This window comes from Leptidea sinapis, chromosome 13 (genome assembly GCF_905404315.1).
Source record: "Leptidea sinapis chromosome 13, ilLepSina1.1, whole genome shotgun sequence".
Lineage (NCBI taxonomy): Eukaryota > Metazoa > Arthropoda > Insecta > Lepidoptera > Pieridae > Leptidea > Leptidea sinapis.
In genome coordinates this window covers 14,522,995-14,541,275 of record NC_066277.1, presented here as the reverse complement: position 1 = coordinate 14,541,275, position 18,281 = coordinate 14,522,995, and the positions used below count along the sequence as shown (strand labels likewise).

Here is an 18,281-nt window from a genome sequence, read left to right as displayed (position 1 = left end):
ATAGTCGAAGTGGTGCTTCACGCCTGAGAAGTTCAAACGTTTGGTGAGAACTTTAAGGAAACTTTGTATCGGTTATATAATATAAGTTTATAATTAAGCCAGTTTAGTCTTCAGTTGATGACTTTATTAAAGTTTTACTAGCTGACCCAGCAAACGTTGTATTGCCGATATTATAATCGCGATACAAAAGTAACTGTTGATCGTAGATGGGTGAAAATTTGAAATTGTATTTATTTTTTAATGCTGACTCATAATCAAACAAATTTAAAAAAAAATGTCAAAAAAATTTAAAAAAAAAATTGGCTTGGACCACCCTTAACATTTAGGGGGATGAAAAATAGTTGTTGTCCGATTCTCAGACCTAGCCAATATGCACTCAAAATTTCATGAGAATCACAGTTTTAACAAATTAAATTTGAAAACAAAATTTATGAACGATACTATATTACACTGTTTTCATTTTGTTTTATTTTTTTAGTGGCAAACTCGTTATAAAAAGGATTATTCGATAAAGTATGTCACAGTTTCGGAGTCTTAGACTTTGTTTATCAGTGTACTTACAGCTACAATATAGTAAATATAATGGACTAATACTGTAAACAATTTGTTATTTTTTAAAGTGTTAACCCTCACTTCTAGGATTCTCAAACGACTCAGACCCCGGAAGCCCGCGACCTCTCGAGCCGATGAGAGGCGAGTGGTTGCGGGTTCGAGTCCCACATCGTTGATAAATTTTGTTTTCAAATTTAATTTGTGTAATACTGTAAACTTTGTTGCAGAAACCGTATTGAAAGAAAGTCTTCGAAGTGTTGGCGAGGAACTCTACGTGGTATTACAGCTGCCTTAGTCTGTAAGTAAAGCATTAATTTGTATAATTTTCTTTTCATAATATTGTTATACGAGTAGATTGGTAACTAGCCATTCCCGCCCGCTATGCTGGTCGAATTTTAAAAGGAAATAAATTAATGAAATAACGTTGGAATTCGAAAAATAATAATAAAACCATCTAGGAGAAATTTCGCATCGAATGATGGTAGTTTAATGTCGATTCGATCAGTGGTTTTGGCGTGAAAGAGCCTCAATCAAAGACAATTTTCATTATATATATACAGACTAGCCGTTCACGCCCGCTTCGCAGGGCGAATTTTAGAAGGAAATGAATTAAATTGTAATCATCTTATTCCAAATACAATAAAAAAATATGTAGCCATAAACCATCATGTCTCGATCGATACGATCAGTGGTTTAGGCGTGAAAGAGCCTAAAACAATGACCATTTTCTTATATATTTATAGAAGATTATACTAATTATATTATGATAATTAATATAGAAGATATAACGATCCGTAACGATCCCTAGAAAACTTGCGATTATTTTTGCTTGCTCCATAATATATTCATAAGTACATTAAGGAATTTGCTAGAAAATGTAACAATAATAATGTTAACACAAGGAACAAACGTAAGCTTGTTATGTCTACTACTCGGTTAAGTCGAGTTAGTAAGTCTTTTATTGGGAGTGTATATGCTTTTACAATATGACCCCAGAAAATGTACAAAACAAATGTGTTACGAAATTTATATGAATAATCAAAAAAAACGTTTGTTTGGGAAAGGTTTCTGTATCATAAACGATTTTCTTAATGATACCACAGACTGGGAATCAGGCTCTTCACTTACAAATTTTTATTGTAGGATTTTACTCTCTCTATTAATAACCTAATAAGGAGTTCTTATATAAGGTTAAGAACTCCTTGTTACTGTATCATATCACGCGAAAATATCTGTTTCTATCGTCTTCCAGATAATCTGTCATGTTTCACACACGGATGCAGTACAGGATGGGTGTCTGGTGTTCTTGGTAATGAGGCTCTAACTGGTGGAGCATGGTTGGCAGCTCTGCCGTGTCTGGTGGCATTACCAGCTGCACCAATGTTCGCTGTACTTGCAGACGTCAGGGGAAGAAAGACAGGCGCGTTTTGTATCGGACTGATTTTTATTGTAAGTTGATTTCTTTCCTGAAACATGTCACAGTCGTCTGGTTGAAATAGCCAGTTGTGTCATGATGCAGTCCAGGAAATGAGACCAAAAGTGATTTTATAATAAATTTTAATACAACCTAACATACACCAGTAAACGCCTTTGCACAGGATGCCGGCTAGATTATGAGTACCACAATGGCCCCTGATTCTGCCGTGAAGCAGTATTGTGTAAGCATTATTGTGTTCCGGTCTGAAGGGCATCGTGAGAGATGAGACTTAACATCTTATGTCTAAAGAATTCTTGGGTTTTTCAAGCTTCAAGAATCCTGAGCAGGATGCATTGTATGGGCGTCTCTAATTGATAAATTACTATCAGCTGAACGTCCTGCTCGTCTCGTCCTTTAATGTCATAAAAAATTACCCTCAGGCGTGCAGAGAAGGTTCACTTAAATAATTAAATCGCCATTTTCAGATAAGTTGGTGTCTAGCGGCATGGTGTGGAGGGCGAGGTATTTGGGCAGCGAGGGTGGCTGCAGGAGCTGGTGGAGCTGGTGCACTGGCTCTGGCACCTCTGTACTGCGCTGAGATAGCGCCGAGGACTAGAGGACTAGCTGCCTTACCAGCTCTAGCTTGCAGGTGAACTAACGCTCCTGTGATTCCTCTCGTATTTACTGGACATCAGATATAGGGCCATCCATAATTTACGTCACACTAATTTTTAGGATCTTATACCTCATCTCCCGTGATTGTCACAGGCGACCCCGTGATTGACACATTTGTGAACCCCTTCGCCGGTGCTGTGGCGACACATTTTTCAATTTAATTTGTGACCGACGATTTACATCTACATCTAATATATAAAATTCTCGTGGCGTGGTGTTTGTTACCAAACTTCTCTGAAACGGCTAGACCGATTTGTTTGAAAATTTGTGTGTACATCGGGTAGGTCTGAGAATCGATACATACAACTTTAAATTCGCCCTTCTACGATCCTCAACTATTTTTGTATCGCAATTTTTATATTATTCTGTTCCATCCACAAATCCGCTATCGAATTGCAAGATGGCAATCGAATACATTAATTATTGTAGTACGATATATTTCGTAGGTCTGAGAATCCCCCCCCCCCTCAAGGGGGAGGGTCAAGGGTTATTAATTTCAATGTAAAATTACACGAAGCGTATGTTACAAAATTTGAAAGATGCCATTGAGTGTCAAGATGCCACGCACACGAGCGTCTAATAGTTGACGTAATAAAAAAGCATAAAGTAAACAAATTTATTATTTTTTTTTTATGGAAAAAGACAAACGAGCGTATGGGTTACCTGGTGTTAAGTGATCACCGCCGCCCACATTCTCTTGCAACACCGGAGGAATCACAGGAGCGTTGCCGCAGGAAGGTGTACGTGCATTTTTGAAGATACCCATGTCATATCGACAAGCAAACACCGCACAAGGAAGCTCATTCCACAGCTTTGTAGTACGTAGAAGAAAGCTCCTTGAAAACCGCACTGTGGAGGACTACCACACATCCAGATGGTGTGGATGATATCCTAATTTATGGCGTGTCGTGCGAAGGTGGAATTAAATAAACTTAACTAAATATTATGAGGCAATTTGTAACTTCTTTTAACAGGAAAAACAGTGAGACATTCCCAAATAATTCATATTCTGTTTTCTATTCTGTAAAACCCATTTTTTTTTCAGTTGCGGTATCCTTTTTGCCTACACTGGAGGGGGGCTGTTATCAGCACACGCGTTATCACTAGTGATGGCGGTACCACCAGTTTTGTTGTTGATATCGTTGCTATGGTTACCAGAGACTCCGTCCTTTCTCATTAATACGGGAAAAATTCAGGTATTTTTTGAGAATATGTTTCCCTTAGCTCTAAGCATCTAGATATACCGTGACAAACTTACATTTATTTCCTTAAAGGCTAGCAACGCTCCTGTGATTCCTCTAGTGTTGCAAGAGTATGTGGACGGTGGTGACCACTTAACAGTAGATGACCTGTTCGCTCTTTTATTGTCCTTTTCCATAAAATGCTGACAGTTAACCTCTATTTTGAGCAATGCAATGCAAATCGCGAGTGCAAGACGTAGCATATCATGCACTCTAAAGTAATAAACCTGGCCTGTTTTCATCGTTTCTCTAGCAGCAAAAGGCTCTATCTAGACGTATAAATTGTCTAAGATATTTCCAAGTAAAAAAAAATGTAGAGTCCGGATAAGTAGTCACTAACATAATATAATATGGTAATCTTATGGTATAAGTATTATTCCGATGGGTTCAATAGTTTTCACACCATATCCCAGCTGTGGAATGAACTACCTAATGGTCTTGTGATTCCAGAATGACATGACATGGGTACCTTCATAAAATACGCGAACACCTTTCTAAAAACCCCGCAGCGCTCCTGTGATTTATTTCTCTGGTGTTGTAGGAGAATGTGGGCTGCGGGGATCTCTTAACACACGATGACCCGTACGCTCGTTTATTTCAATAACAAAACTAAATCACGGACATTTCTTACAATATTTTACTTTTATGATTGATATTTTATGACGTATGATAACATTAAAACATTTATTCAAATTAACACCTTATTTTGTGGCAGTAATGTTCAAAGTCTAATTGCTGTATACGCTCATTCATCTAATGAGAGGATCATTGATTTTGGAGCAAAATGTGTGAAAGAGACGTCTTGCTCTTTCGTTTCTTTCGCATATTTTGCTCCATAATCAATCATTTCGTCAGCGATGTGTTTAGTTTTAGCAATTCATATGCAATTGTTTAAAAACGTCAAGTTACACAATTTTGTTAATTTAAAGGGATATTGCAGTACGACACCTTTTTAAGATTTGATATGCCATATGTTTTATTTTTCTTCATTGCGTGGCGTTGTATTCAAAGCGCGATCGACACAACTGAATGAAAACTCTGCTTTATAGACGCGTACGCAGAGTTTTGCTTCAGACAATTTTTGAGCTTGTTTTTGAATCCAGTTGTCTTATGTAGGTCAATGTTTGTATGTAATAATTTCAGAAAGCGGCGAAGGTTATGTGTTGGTTCAACGGATCGGACTTCACAGAGGATTTGACAGATGTGATAGAACAGCAGGAAGTCAGGATCAGAACCTCGGGAAGTTACAGCAGACATGACCTCGGCAGAGATGAGTCGGATACCTTCCAGCCGATGCTGAAGAGAAACAGTGGCCTGGAGTCGAACTCTGAGAAGCGCAGTGAAAAGCGTGAGCAGACTACATGTAGAGAGTTGTGTGAGTAAGATTTTGTTCTGTTTATTTTATTCTATCATCTATATTAATATATATTTAATGTCAATGGGTGTCACTTAGAAGCATAGCATGCAGCATATCATTCATATGTAGAAGGAACAATGTAGGGGATACCATGCAACCTTGCGGGACACCAACGTTTATGGCTTTTAAGTCGAAGTATACAACTTATTTGCTATCTAAATTAAATACTGTATTGATTGAAAAGAGTGGCTGTTGAGTTTCTTTACTTTTTTTGACCATAATATGGTAGATCCAGTAATTTAAAAGAAATCTTTAAAGTGACGTTTCAAAAGCGCTTACTTTAAGTTGAAGCCGAATTGAATAAAGTATATTTGACTTTGACTTTAAATGTGTGCGTTAGCTAGTGGTTTAATATTCAAAATACTGAGGAGATAATTCCTAACGTGGCTGACTGCTTACGACTTGTTAATAAAAAATAGGTTACAGTAACAATAGATTTGATTTCCTTTTCTATCTTGCAGTACCTTCTATAAGTACCGTCTTTAAGCTACTATGTTGTAATGGAAGGAAGTGACAGCCGCACTCAAATTTGACTTCTCAGAAGAAAATACACAACATGACATTAAAGTAAATGATCTGCGGAGAAAATAATACAGGAAGGTTAAACTAAATGAAAACGTTTAAAAACAAGCTTTCATTCAATATTTAAAAAGTTTTTGAAACTTGAATCCTAAATAAATAAGGGTGAGTAACCGGGTAAGGGTGAACAAGTTAATAAGGGTGAAATACTATGGAACTTTCTTCTGCGTACAACCTATAGATATGGAACAATGAAGAAAGACATGGAGACGTAATTTTATTGTTTTAGTTGACCCGACAGACGTTGTTCTGTATAAAATAAATAAAATAATGGTTTTTTTTTATGAATTTGTCAATAATATATCATAACATCAAGAATTATTTCGTTAAATATGCTCCCTGTTGTTGTAATGAAATTGTTTCACAGCAGAACTGTCAAACCATGCGTCAATAAATTCTCTCATAGAAATTATGTATGGACACATCAAAGGAAAAACAAATTTGTTGTTTTTATTTAATTCCGAACACTTTCATACTTATTCAACTTTTAAACCTTCCCTGGACTTCCACAAATAATTCAAGACCAAAATTAGCCAAATCGGTCCAGCCGTTCTCGAGTTTTAGCGAGACTAACGAACAGCAATTCATTTTTATATATATAGATTATTTCTGCATTTATCACGGGGAGTGTTCGGAGAAGTTCATTGACCTGATTTCTGTAACGAATTTAATACAAAATAAGATAAGATTGGAATAGAATATAAATATACTCGTATTTATCAAGGTAATACTTCTTTAGGCGCGTTATGAAAAAATTATGAGAGTGAAATTTTAAGTAACACAAAAGTAATAGGGTGAAGTTGGTTCCTAAAAATTTCAAATTTCTTCGTCCATTATTAGGACAGGCAAAGGGTTTAGCCCACACAGCCGTATTCGTTAATTAATAATTAATTATCAAAGGCATCTTTGCAAAGTTTTACAATATTGTTCTTTCTACAAAAGTAGAGAGGAATTCCTTCCTTCCTTACTTGGAAGAATAAATAATTTTAAGGATTTTTGCTTTATTACGCCAAAGAAGTACACATAAGTAGACACAGTTTTTTTATACACAAATATCGTAAGCCCTCCATGATGCGTTCAAAAACCGCACATAAAAATAGACTTACTAGTTGATAAATATTAACAACGATTTACATATTATTATTTCATTCAAATTTTCAAACCTCTCTGGGATAGAAAGAAATTTGAACTGACCTCTGTTCTTATATTAGTCGAGATGATGTTTAGTTTGAAAATTCAGTTTGCAAACAAATTCGACAAATGTTGCACGTAAGTAAGTTATCGAACGATTTGACAGTTGGGGCCAACTCTAGTTTATAACTCAGAATTAAAAAAATTATGACAGCTGCCAAAAAACTTTTCACTACCGCCATTACCCAAACCGTTACATCCCATAACCCAATACCAAAGATAAAGGTACGGATTTGGCCTCCAAGGCCCCCGCCTGGCTGCGCTGTAAAAGCCTTTAGGGCTATCAGCACAGAAGAGGTTTTTAGTCGGTAAGGGGTGTTTACACGCGAGCCCGACATATGGGCCCCGTTTCGGGGTCTTCAATAAGTAAATGTATTTTCCTTCTTTCGAAAAAAAATTAACCAAATGCGTACATTCATCTTTCTGTCTACAGTATACTCCAATGTGTATAGAATGTCATTGGTCTACTCAAATAAAACTATAGAATGTAACTCTTGGCATCGTGATTCCAGATTGATACATCTTCAGTAAATTCAAAGTTCTTTCAACCCTTCAAAGCTTTCAAAACTTCAACCAAAAGGCCACGTTTCGATATAGTGGCTCGTTTGTCCTTTTAATCACATACAGAAAAAAAAAACACAATAACTTTATTATGCTGCACCAAATTGTGTGTTAGTGTGCCAAATTATGTGGCGAGTATTTAAACTGAGATTTGTGTAAACCGAAGAAAGATCCATAGAATGTGTACATTTTCGGGGTTACGGGAGTTTTTATGTGGTTTCAAAGTCAGTGGCACGGATTATAATTAGCTTAACATCGATCCGTCGAGATTAACTGTGACAGCTGTGGAAACGTAGAAAAAATAGTACGTACTTATGTATGCACGCAAGAAGTTATACTTCTTTGGCCTAACAAAGCAAAAATCCTTAAAATAATTTATTCCTCGTGCGATGTAGAAAGTACAATATTGTAAAAATCTTGCAAACGATGGCTTTGACAATTAATTATTAAATAACGAATACAGCGGTTCGGGCTTGGAACCCTCTGACTATCCTAATAATGGACGAGGAAACCAAAAGAAACGAAAGTCGCAAACGTCAAAAAATTTTAGAAACTAACTTCACCTGTTACTTTTGTCTTACAGTGCTGCGCGCGCATCTTAATATTTCACTCTCATCATTTTTTCATAACGCACCTAAAGAAGTATAACTTCAAAAATTGAGGTTGACAGTTACCCTCTATTTTGAGCCATGCATTAACACAAAGTGACAAATTGCGAATGTGTCACGCACACTATAGTCATAATAAAAGTCTAGTTGCAAGAGGGTCTATCTAGACGTATAAATTGATATGCTCTATAGATTCTTTCGTCCCTCAGTCCGCGGTAGTAACGCCCGTCGTGCGCTCATCTCTTGCCTCGTGCTGATCGCCGTAGCAGCGGGGAGCGGAGCGGGCGCTGTCAATAGCTTCGCGGCCGCCGTGCTACGACACTCTACACACCGGATACCAAAGCTGAACGTAACAGCGTACAACTTCACTATTTACAACGGGTATTATATTTTTCTTTTTAAATACCCTCATACTCCATTGAAACGGTGTGTAATTAACGCGTGCATTATTATACTTATTTTTTTTTATGAAAATAAGTGACGAGACGAGCAGGACGTTCAGCTGATGGTTATTAATACGATTCAAAAGATGTTTAGTCTCATTTGCCCAGTAATTTCAATAGCTACGGCGCCCTTCAGGCCGAGACACAGTCATGTCTACACATTACTGCTTCACGGCAGAAATAAGCGCCGTTATGGTACCCATAATCTTGCCTTCATCCTGTGCAAAGGAGACTCCCACTGGTAATTTGCGCGTGGATCTATTAAAGGCAACTTAGAATTCAGGCCTTCTCGGTAAAATTCTATTCTACATCTTCTCTGGTCTTATTTGATTTAAAATTATTTAATTTGAATCTATTTTCAAATGTTGTACGTGAAATTGACAATTTTCATTGGAACAGCGTGGTCGACTTAAAACTTCAGGCTTAAAATAATGACCAAAATAGACCAAAAAAGACGGACATATAGCAATAAAGTCCTCGAATAGCGACCGCGTAACGGAAGACGCAGTGTTCGTAGGCCCCCCACAAGATGGATCGACTATCTGGTCAAGATCGCCGGAATACGTTGGATGAGGGCAGCGCAGGAACGATCGTCGTGGAAATCTTTGGGGGAGGCCTTTGTCCAGCAGTAGATGTCTTCCGGCTGATGATGATGATGATGATAGCTCTTAAATAAGTGTAAAACCTACGTAACGTTGTAATCTTTCAGAACGCTGCCCCGGGATTTGTTCGAGTCGTCAGAAGCTGGTTCAATGCTGTGTGGCACAGCTCTGGTGCTTGGAGCGGCAGTAGCCTGTGGTAGTGTTGATAGGGTTGGTAGAAAGGTGAGCAAATATATGTTGCATTCATGTTCACTTGCTTTCATTTACGTATTAATGGTGCTTTATGAGGTCGTATAGGAAACGATCCGCCCGTCGTTCTGTTAAACATATTGTATTCTTTCAACATATAAAATCAAGATCTAAATTTACCCAATGTAAATGCTTTTTTTTGTGACAATAAGGGACGAGACAAGCTGATGGTATTTGATACGCCCTGCCCATTCCAATGCAATGCCGGCACTGCAATTGCGCTCTTCACCTTGAGACATAGAGGTTAAGTCACGTTTGACAAGTAATTTCACTAGCTACGGTGCCCTTCAGACCAAAACACAATAATGCTTACACATTACTGCTTCACGGCAGAAAAAGGCCATATCCCATAATCTAGCCGGCATCCTGTGTAAAGGAGCCTCCCACTGGATAAACAAAAAAAAAGTTACAATAAAGTTCAACTCCTACTTTCAAGTGAGAACAATAAAAAACAAAGAATTAATGCTTTATGACAATTATTTATTTGGTATTAATATATTTTATTACTTAATTTAGCTATAGCTTGTAACGAAATTCGAAATAATGTTATAAGATAAAAAATAATAATATTACAACACGTTAGAATTACGGAAGCACCCCCATTTTTGTTACCATTCACACTTGATGTTTTGTATAGGTCGTAGCTCATTAGACCCAAGAGGCACACGGCGTCCACTCGTTGCCAACGTTGGTGTAACGTTAAATGAATTTGGATTCTGGTTAACACACATGAGAGTTCTAGTTTTATATGGTTTACACCATAAATTTATCAAGAACTGATATAGAAATAGTAACAAAGAGATTGAAAGATGAATTACTTATTCGGTATAGATAATCGCTAAACTGGGTTCTACAGATAAATTTATCCCTGACAAAAGTGGTTGAGAATGATAATTTATTACTCTTTCATTTAAAATCCTATCTAAAAGGCCTGCAAAAAATATACCCAGATACCCAATTGGCAATAGAAATACCTGCTGGAGTCAAACTTCTAATAATTTAATCCACTTTTTTTTATATAAAATGATTACATTTTTACATAAAACGCTAAATCGAGTGCATGTTCACGAATCGATTAGTCATAGTCTGTCTTTTCTTGCAAAGTGAAGAAGAAAATGAAACACGTAGAAAAAGAATGATATACGACCTTCATGTTCCAAAATATGGCTAGCAATAAAGGTTGGGTAGAGACTGGGTGCGGTGTATCGCCATAGCGTCGTATCGCCGTTGCGTCGTTTATCGTCAACGACACTAACGGTCTTCTTGGACCCAAACACTGACTTCACCAATCATTCCACACATGAAGTTGTAATATTGATATGGGTCGTATGCTGGGTTGTCCTAGTGAGCTACGACCTTTAAATCCGTTAGGTAAATCATTACATAATACTGTACTTTTGGCAGTAAATCTACATTTATGCTTTCCAGACTTTACTGCTGTGGTCATGCTCTGGAATCGCCTTCTGCCTAGCTGTTCTTGGAGTTTACTGCGATCCACATCTCAACTCAATCACCCACAAACTGTTGTCTTACAAAAAAATTGTCAAAGACAAAACCATCAAAGATAGGATATATTTTGAGAACATCACTAGTTACAATGATTCAATAAAATATAACGAGACAAAGCCATGGCATCGGCTTAGTTCAGATAATATCTCATATGTGGTGGAATGGCCAGTGAAGATTGATCAAAGCGACGCGGATGACGTTACAATATGGCTGCCTGTGATTCTGTTGTCTATGGTTTTGTTTTTCTACAACATAGGCCTTGGTTCTGTTCCTTATGTTTTAGTCACGGAACTGTTTTCAATAAATGTAAGTACTTTTATACTTATTAAAATTATTGATCACTTTCGAGCTTACTATTCAAATATATTTACATTTTATCTTATGCCAGGAAGTCAGGCGCAGTCCAATTAGATCCTATGCCTTTCTCTCACTCAATGTTAGTTGCAACTCTAACCTAAATTTAAAATTATTTGTACCAGGTTCGCAGCCTTGCCTCAAGCTTTCTCATCGCCTGGATGTGGCTTAGCAACTTCCTAGTCCTGCGATACTATGGAACAATCGCCTTCTCACTCGGACTTCACGCCGCCTATTATATTTCTTCCTCTATCACGCTCCTGGGCGCCTGGTACATCTACTTAATATTACCAGAAACGAAAGGGAAATCTCAGAGCCAAATTGACGAAAGCTTAAAAGGTCCGTGGATTTTGATGATGGAGAAACGAAAAATCGAACGATGACATATACCCAAGGTATTCATTATACCGGACGAAACTGAAATTGATCACAATTCCGGATAAGATGAGACTGGAAAATAAAGGGTTTGAAAATACAGTTGCAGGTATTCTGAAGCCAAAAGTGTAGACTGTAGTTATGTGTGATATTTACCTTGAAAAAAAAAACGTCAATTAATGATAATGCAATGTTAACCAAAGTGAAATGAGTCGTGAATGAATGTATGGTAAAATCGCCACTAATGTTTTCTCTTCATTTAGAAGATTATTATTTTGATTAGATCTGTTGATGGCGTCTATGAGTAATAAGTCTACATTCTAGTAAACCCTAAGTTTTACCATAAGTCATACCTACATGTTAGCTTTACAACAATAAACCGAAATTTTCAAAACTGATTAAAATACCACAATTGGCCACAGAAACATATCAATGATAAATATTTTATAAGTGGCAAGTTCTGAGGCTTCTAATGAAAGTGAAATTATACCATTGAACTGATAGGGTGAGAAAGCTAAAAGGTCGAATGTAGAACTCGTTATTGAAGCTATGAATCTTAGCCGTGCTGATATATTCCTATAGCATAGGTATATATTCCTTTTCTTATTCATCATTCCTGTTAATATCCCGCAGTGTTTATGCTATCTGTACATGCTTGAGTCGTATATGTGTATGCGGATTGTCCCATATTTGTAATTTAGTGTTAAAAAAATCTATATGAAAAATATACCAATTTCATACAAATATTAGAAGTCAGGTAAATGAAAAGAGTAAGGTGAGAGATAAATATTTTCTACATTTTTAAAGTTGCAGATATATTGGGAACGTTGTATTTAAAATGTTTGCAGAAAAGCTTTTAATGTCAGTAAAAAAGCTGCAGGAAATATGATATGTGTAATAAATAGAAATAGTGAGTCAACTGGGCCGCTCGACCAATCATCGATGGGGTGTGATGCTAAAGAAAAGTGGCGTCCGTTTACTGTCCGCGCTGTCTTCGCTGATACCGATTTATTCTATTGCAAATCGGTACTCGTATACAGGCACGAGCTTTCACGTAAATGAAATATGTTGCAAGTGTTTGGTATTCTCGTACTACAACATTTCTACATATTCATTGAAATTTATTATCAACTTATTATTATCATATTTTTAGCAATTTTTTTTGACAACCCTATCGTGTTGTAACGACAAGACGTCGAGACGGAGTTTTTTTTTATGAAAATAAGGGACGTGATGAGTAGGACATTCAGCTGATGGTAATTGATACGACCTGCCCATTACAATGCAATGCCGCTCAGGATTCTTGAAAAACCCAAATATTCTGAGCGTCACTACAATTGCGCTCGTCACCTTGAGACATAAGATGTTAAGTCTCAGTTGCCCTTCAGACCGAAACACGGTAATACACTACGGCTTAACGGCGCCATTGTGGTACCCATAATCTAGCCGGTATCCTGTGCAAAGGAGCCTCCCACTGATAAAAGAGTTGACCCATTATTTGTTTTTATCACACATAATATTATGTTTACATACTGAGGGTTGAAGGAAGTAGAAACGGCCAAATATATTTGCGAGATATCATATAAACAATTTATTTATACATACATTGGCGTAAGAATTACGCTTAAAGATTGTTAAACGGTTAATTAGGTATAAATGGATTAGATATTAATAATTAATTAGTGAATAGTATAGAATTATATTATTTAGATGAATGTTTTTTGTATAATATTGCATGATGCGTGGATTTAATATTCCCTCAAACTAGTGTATTTTTTGCGTGATGAATCGAGTAAAATAAGTCAGCTATTATGTCAACTTCTATCGCGGAAGGTAACTCCTTTCCCGTCACTGTGTGGATCAAATAAGTTTAGTATAAATAACGCAGCTCACATTACGTGATCCAATCCTGCTATTAAAACTACATTCGTATGGCGTATACTGTGTTTATCTACACCCATTCTTTAAATCCTTATTAAAGATTCTAAAACAGATTATTGCGAAAATTAAAACACCCGATATCCTAATAACCCTTACATCGTTTGGATAAACGAGTGTTGTAATGAAATTCAGTACAACATTACATCATCCGTTTTCATTACAACACTCGTTTAGATTATGTAATGGTTACTAGGACTGGCTATTTTAATGTTGGTAGTAAGCTAACTGATTCATATTATGGGTGTAGATAAAGTCTTATATGCAACTGTTGATGATAAGGTATTAAAAAACTCATGTGATTAACCCACATTCGTGTTTTATACCCCTTAATACACAACAGTTGCATAAATAACTATAACATGGTTTGATTAAGTTGTTGAGAACAGGTATTAAGTTGGATGTGAACAATACAACTGTTATAAATCCAGCGACAGTACTAAAAAGAAATTCATACAATTTAACGCGGAAGAAAATGAGATAGGAAGCATTACACAGTGTTTTGGTACCAGGCGAGCATAATTGAAGAAGAGATTGTCTTATGTATGACGCGAGTATACATTAATATATTCTGGCGTCATGCGCAAGACGTATTACTACATAGACACCAAGTGAACATAAATTTTGGTAGGGGTGATAGTAATGTCTTACACAGCGGATGAAATCATGTGTCATCCTAGCAACATGTACCAGGACTTCATAAGCAGTTTAGAGGTTCATGCAAAATTCAGGTTTCACTTCTGACAAGTGTAATTAGGTAGTAGGTTAGGCTGATCGGGTGAAATCGGGACCGCCGAGTGTACCCGAGCGAGAAAGATGCTGTCAGCTGCTGCTCTTCACTGTTGTGTTGCTACCTACACATTTTTTGTTTCTTATTATTTAACACGTAATAAAACTCAAAAAAGAAAACGTCACATTAAAGTGTAAATGTAAACAAATAAATTGAACTGATAATACTGAGGACAATGGTTGAAAGGTCAAGTTAAGTTGAATAGATTTTTATCGCTTCGATTTAAATTAAAGTTAGAAGATCAACTATAATCGAACCGAATGAATAAGTACTTAGAGTAATTAAATGCCCAATAGAAATAGCCTGAATTAGTTATAAACAAGAAGTAAGTTATTCCAAATTTAAATCTTACCTTTGCCACTACAGAATTAGATTATTTATACGTCTTTGAAGACTATGAGAGCTGTGAAAACGTCGAAATAAAATTGAATTAAGAACTAGACGTTATTTTGAGCAATTTACGCACACTAAGATAAAATGTCATACGAATCGCGAGTGTAAGATTTAGCTTGTCACGCACACTAAGCCAATATACCTGGCCTGTTTTTTCGGTTGTCTTACAGCAAGAGACTCTATTTAGACGTATAAATTATCTTACAGCCGTTCCCAATATATTATCAACAGATAGAGATAAATTACTACCTTCTACTGTTAGTCATCTGAAGCTGTCCCAATGTACCCGATAAGTCATTCTTATCGCCTTATATTGGGATGCGTGAATTATACTTCCCATACCAAGTTTATATAAAATAAGCTAAAAGGTAAGCTATACGTCGTCCAATTAGTTTATTGGGACAGAAAAGTTAACGATAGTTAAGATTTTTATCTGAATATTGGGAACGTTCGTTAGACTACAGAATTACATGACAGGGCGAAGTAATTTAAAACTTTGGGGTAACTTCATCTTCATATGAAATAACTATAATATAGTATAAGTCAGCCTTTATAATTATGGAATTGATGTTGTTCTAATAGTGTAACTCTGTAGTTTTAAGAATTTATAGTGAATAATATTGTATCAGCCACTTAAGGAATTGCGTACTTATATAGTTAAAAATTACTTTGCAATAACTGCGAATAAGATGGTATTTATCCTTACATTACAACTATCTGACCCGGCGAACGTTGTTTTGCCACATAAATTATTTTTAGAGTTAAACAGTTTCTTGGACATAGCAATATTACTTTATTTTTCTAAAATAAAATAATTTTTCTTAAAATAAACGTAGCCTAAGTTACCCCTTATTACATCAGCTACCTGCCAATAAAAGTCCCGTCAAAATCGTTCCAGCCATTTCAGAGATTAGCCGGAACAAACAGACAGACAGACAAAAATTGTAAAAAATGTGATTTTGGTATACCGTATATATATTCATTTACATGTAGTAAAAAACGTTTTTTTTTAATATTACAAACAGACACTCCAATTTGATTTATATTATGTATAGATTATAGTATGACAAAACATGAAACTCACCCGATTTTACTAGATCATACACATGGCGCGTTCAAGAACTCAGGCTCTGTTTGTTTCATTGTTTTTCATCTCGCTTGTATGTCCCGAACGACCACTGTTGTCTCCATTCATATAAAATGCCGAAAGAGCGCTTTTTCAGCAATCAAAATTTTCTTTACAAATACCAATTGTGAGTTTTTAACAATAATAAATAGAAAATAATAAATTCTTTATTGCCATACAAATAATTACAAATATAAAATGAACAATTAGGATACGCGATGAAACAGAAGGCAAAAGGAAAAGACCCAGCTTCACCTGACATGGAATCATGGATTTATGTTTCCACGCAGCGCTGTTTTTCAGCCATCCCCTCCTCCCTAAGGTGTTGAGCGGGAGTGGATGTATTGTGGCTCCCCGATTACCTACTTAAGCTATCTTTTTTTTTATAAAATTTAATATTAGAAAAAAACAAAGTGTTCTGATTACCCTTGCTTTTTTGTAGTGGAAACTTCTTTAGCTGCATTGGGCGCTTTTCGGTCGGGAAAAATCTTATGGGTTCCCGTCACCGACATGCTCATGACTGGTGCACGCGATAAATAAATAATTAAAAAATATATATGAATAGTTAGACACTTTTTCATTGAAATGCTTATAGCAGTGTATCTGTAGCTATACAGCTGACGTATTTTGGCATTAGTGCTGTGTAGGTATATTTTATTAATTACTAGTGGACCCGACAGACGTTGTTCTGTATATAATAAATAAAAAAAAAATTATTGAATTTGTCAATAATATATCATAACATCAAGAATTATTTCGTAAAATATGCTCTCTGTTGTTGTTATGAAATTGTTTCACAGCAGAACTGTCGAACCGTTCGTCAATAAATTCTCTCATAGAAAATATGTCCATACAAAACAAACATCGGACGACGGGGGACACATCGAAGGAAAAAAAAAACCGTTGTTTTTATTTAATTCCTAACACTTTCATATTTATTCAAATATATATCCTTTTAAACCTTCCCTGGACTTCCACAAATAATTCAAGACCAAAATTAGCCAAATCGGTCCAGCCGTTCTCGAGTTTTAGCGAGACTAACGAACAGCAATTCATTTTTATATATATAGATTGAGAAAGTCAATTGATACCTAATTTTTTTTTTTCATTATTAAGATTATATCCAACAAAAAGCTTTAAACTTAAGTAGTGTAGAATATTGTATCTAGAATATGTTGACATTAAGTTAATAGGTACCATCTTGTTCGCTACGATTTTTATATAAATTGATGTGCAATTAATTTAATACTTCTAAATGTTATAGAAATAGACACAGCCTTTCCAAATTTCATTATTTTATTTAACTTATAAGTATTGATGTTGAGTTCCTAAATAAAGATTAAATAAAATACTATTCCGGGGCTTAAAACGCGTGTAATTATTGCTGACCAAATCGTAGTCAACAAGTTGGACTGCAAAGACAACGAAACGTCAGGATTATATCATTATAAAAATGTAATTTTTATACGAGTTTTAGTCCTATAAAATATTTCATTTAAATATGTTATATCCGACGTTCATTGAAGATTACTGTCGGTTTCTAAGTCAGACAAAAATATTTTTTTTTTACTGTGCAAAACGAGCATTGTGTGAAAAGAGAATACATACATACGTGTTGCCTAATGGATAATTTTTATGTCTAGATAGACTGAACACTACGAAAAAATATAGCATCTAACTGTTATCATATACTTTTAGCAACATACGCTAAAAGTGACTGACGTATCGCGAGTGTAAGACGTAGATATTCTAAAGTAATAAACCTGACCTGTTGTCATGCGTTGCCTAACAGCAAGAGGCTCTATCTGGACGTATAAAATATCTAAGTTATAATTTATATGTACTTTGGTTTAACTTATTTAAATATTTTATGTTAATTTAAATAGAAAATAAGTGCAAAGAATTTAAGTATTTTGTATTTCATTAATTTCAAGTGCCAAGCTGCCACGCACACAAGCATCTAATAGTTGCCGTAATAAAAAAGTTATTGTTCTTAGGTAGTACGGTATCTAGTTGGAGCGCAGCGGAGACCAACCCCTAATCTCATTTGTTTGGATATAACAATGTTTGTCGGGTCGATTTATATAAAATAACACGATGAAGGGAAACATTGATTTTTGTCTGTCTTAGAAATGGACTCTATTTCTATAGAAATAAGAAACACATTCCCGCACAAATCTGTCAGATTCATATTTTTATAGATAGTATTTTATTGGAAATTATATGAATTATAATTTTGATAACATATCCTTAGTTTTGTT

At 35.7% G+C, this 18,281-nt stretch overlaps 1 protein-coding gene across 1 annotated transcript in view; it reads left to right on the top strand.

Moving 5' to 3' along the window:
* The window catches only part of LOC126967497 (probable metabolite transport protein CsbC), a 61,248-nt gene extending 49,793 nt beyond the window's left edge, over positions 1 to 11,455 (top strand). The window contains exons 2-9 of the mRNA XM_050811984.1: positions 780 to 850; positions 1,805 to 2,001; positions 2,455 to 2,618; positions 3,690 to 3,840; positions 5,029 to 5,260; positions 8,451 to 8,622; positions 9,394 to 9,508; positions 10,964 to 11,455. Of these exons, the coding sequence (XP_050667941.1) occupies positions 780 to 850; positions 1,805 to 2,001; positions 2,455 to 2,618; positions 3,690 to 3,840; positions 5,029 to 5,260; positions 8,451 to 8,622; positions 9,394 to 9,508; positions 10,964 to 11,455 (1,594 nt within the window). The remainder of the gene's footprint in view (positions 1 to 779; positions 851 to 1,804; positions 2,002 to 2,454; positions 2,619 to 3,689; positions 3,841 to 5,028; positions 5,261 to 8,450; positions 8,623 to 9,393; positions 9,509 to 10,963) is intronic.
* Positions 11,456 to 18,281: the final 6,826 nt, after the last annotated feature.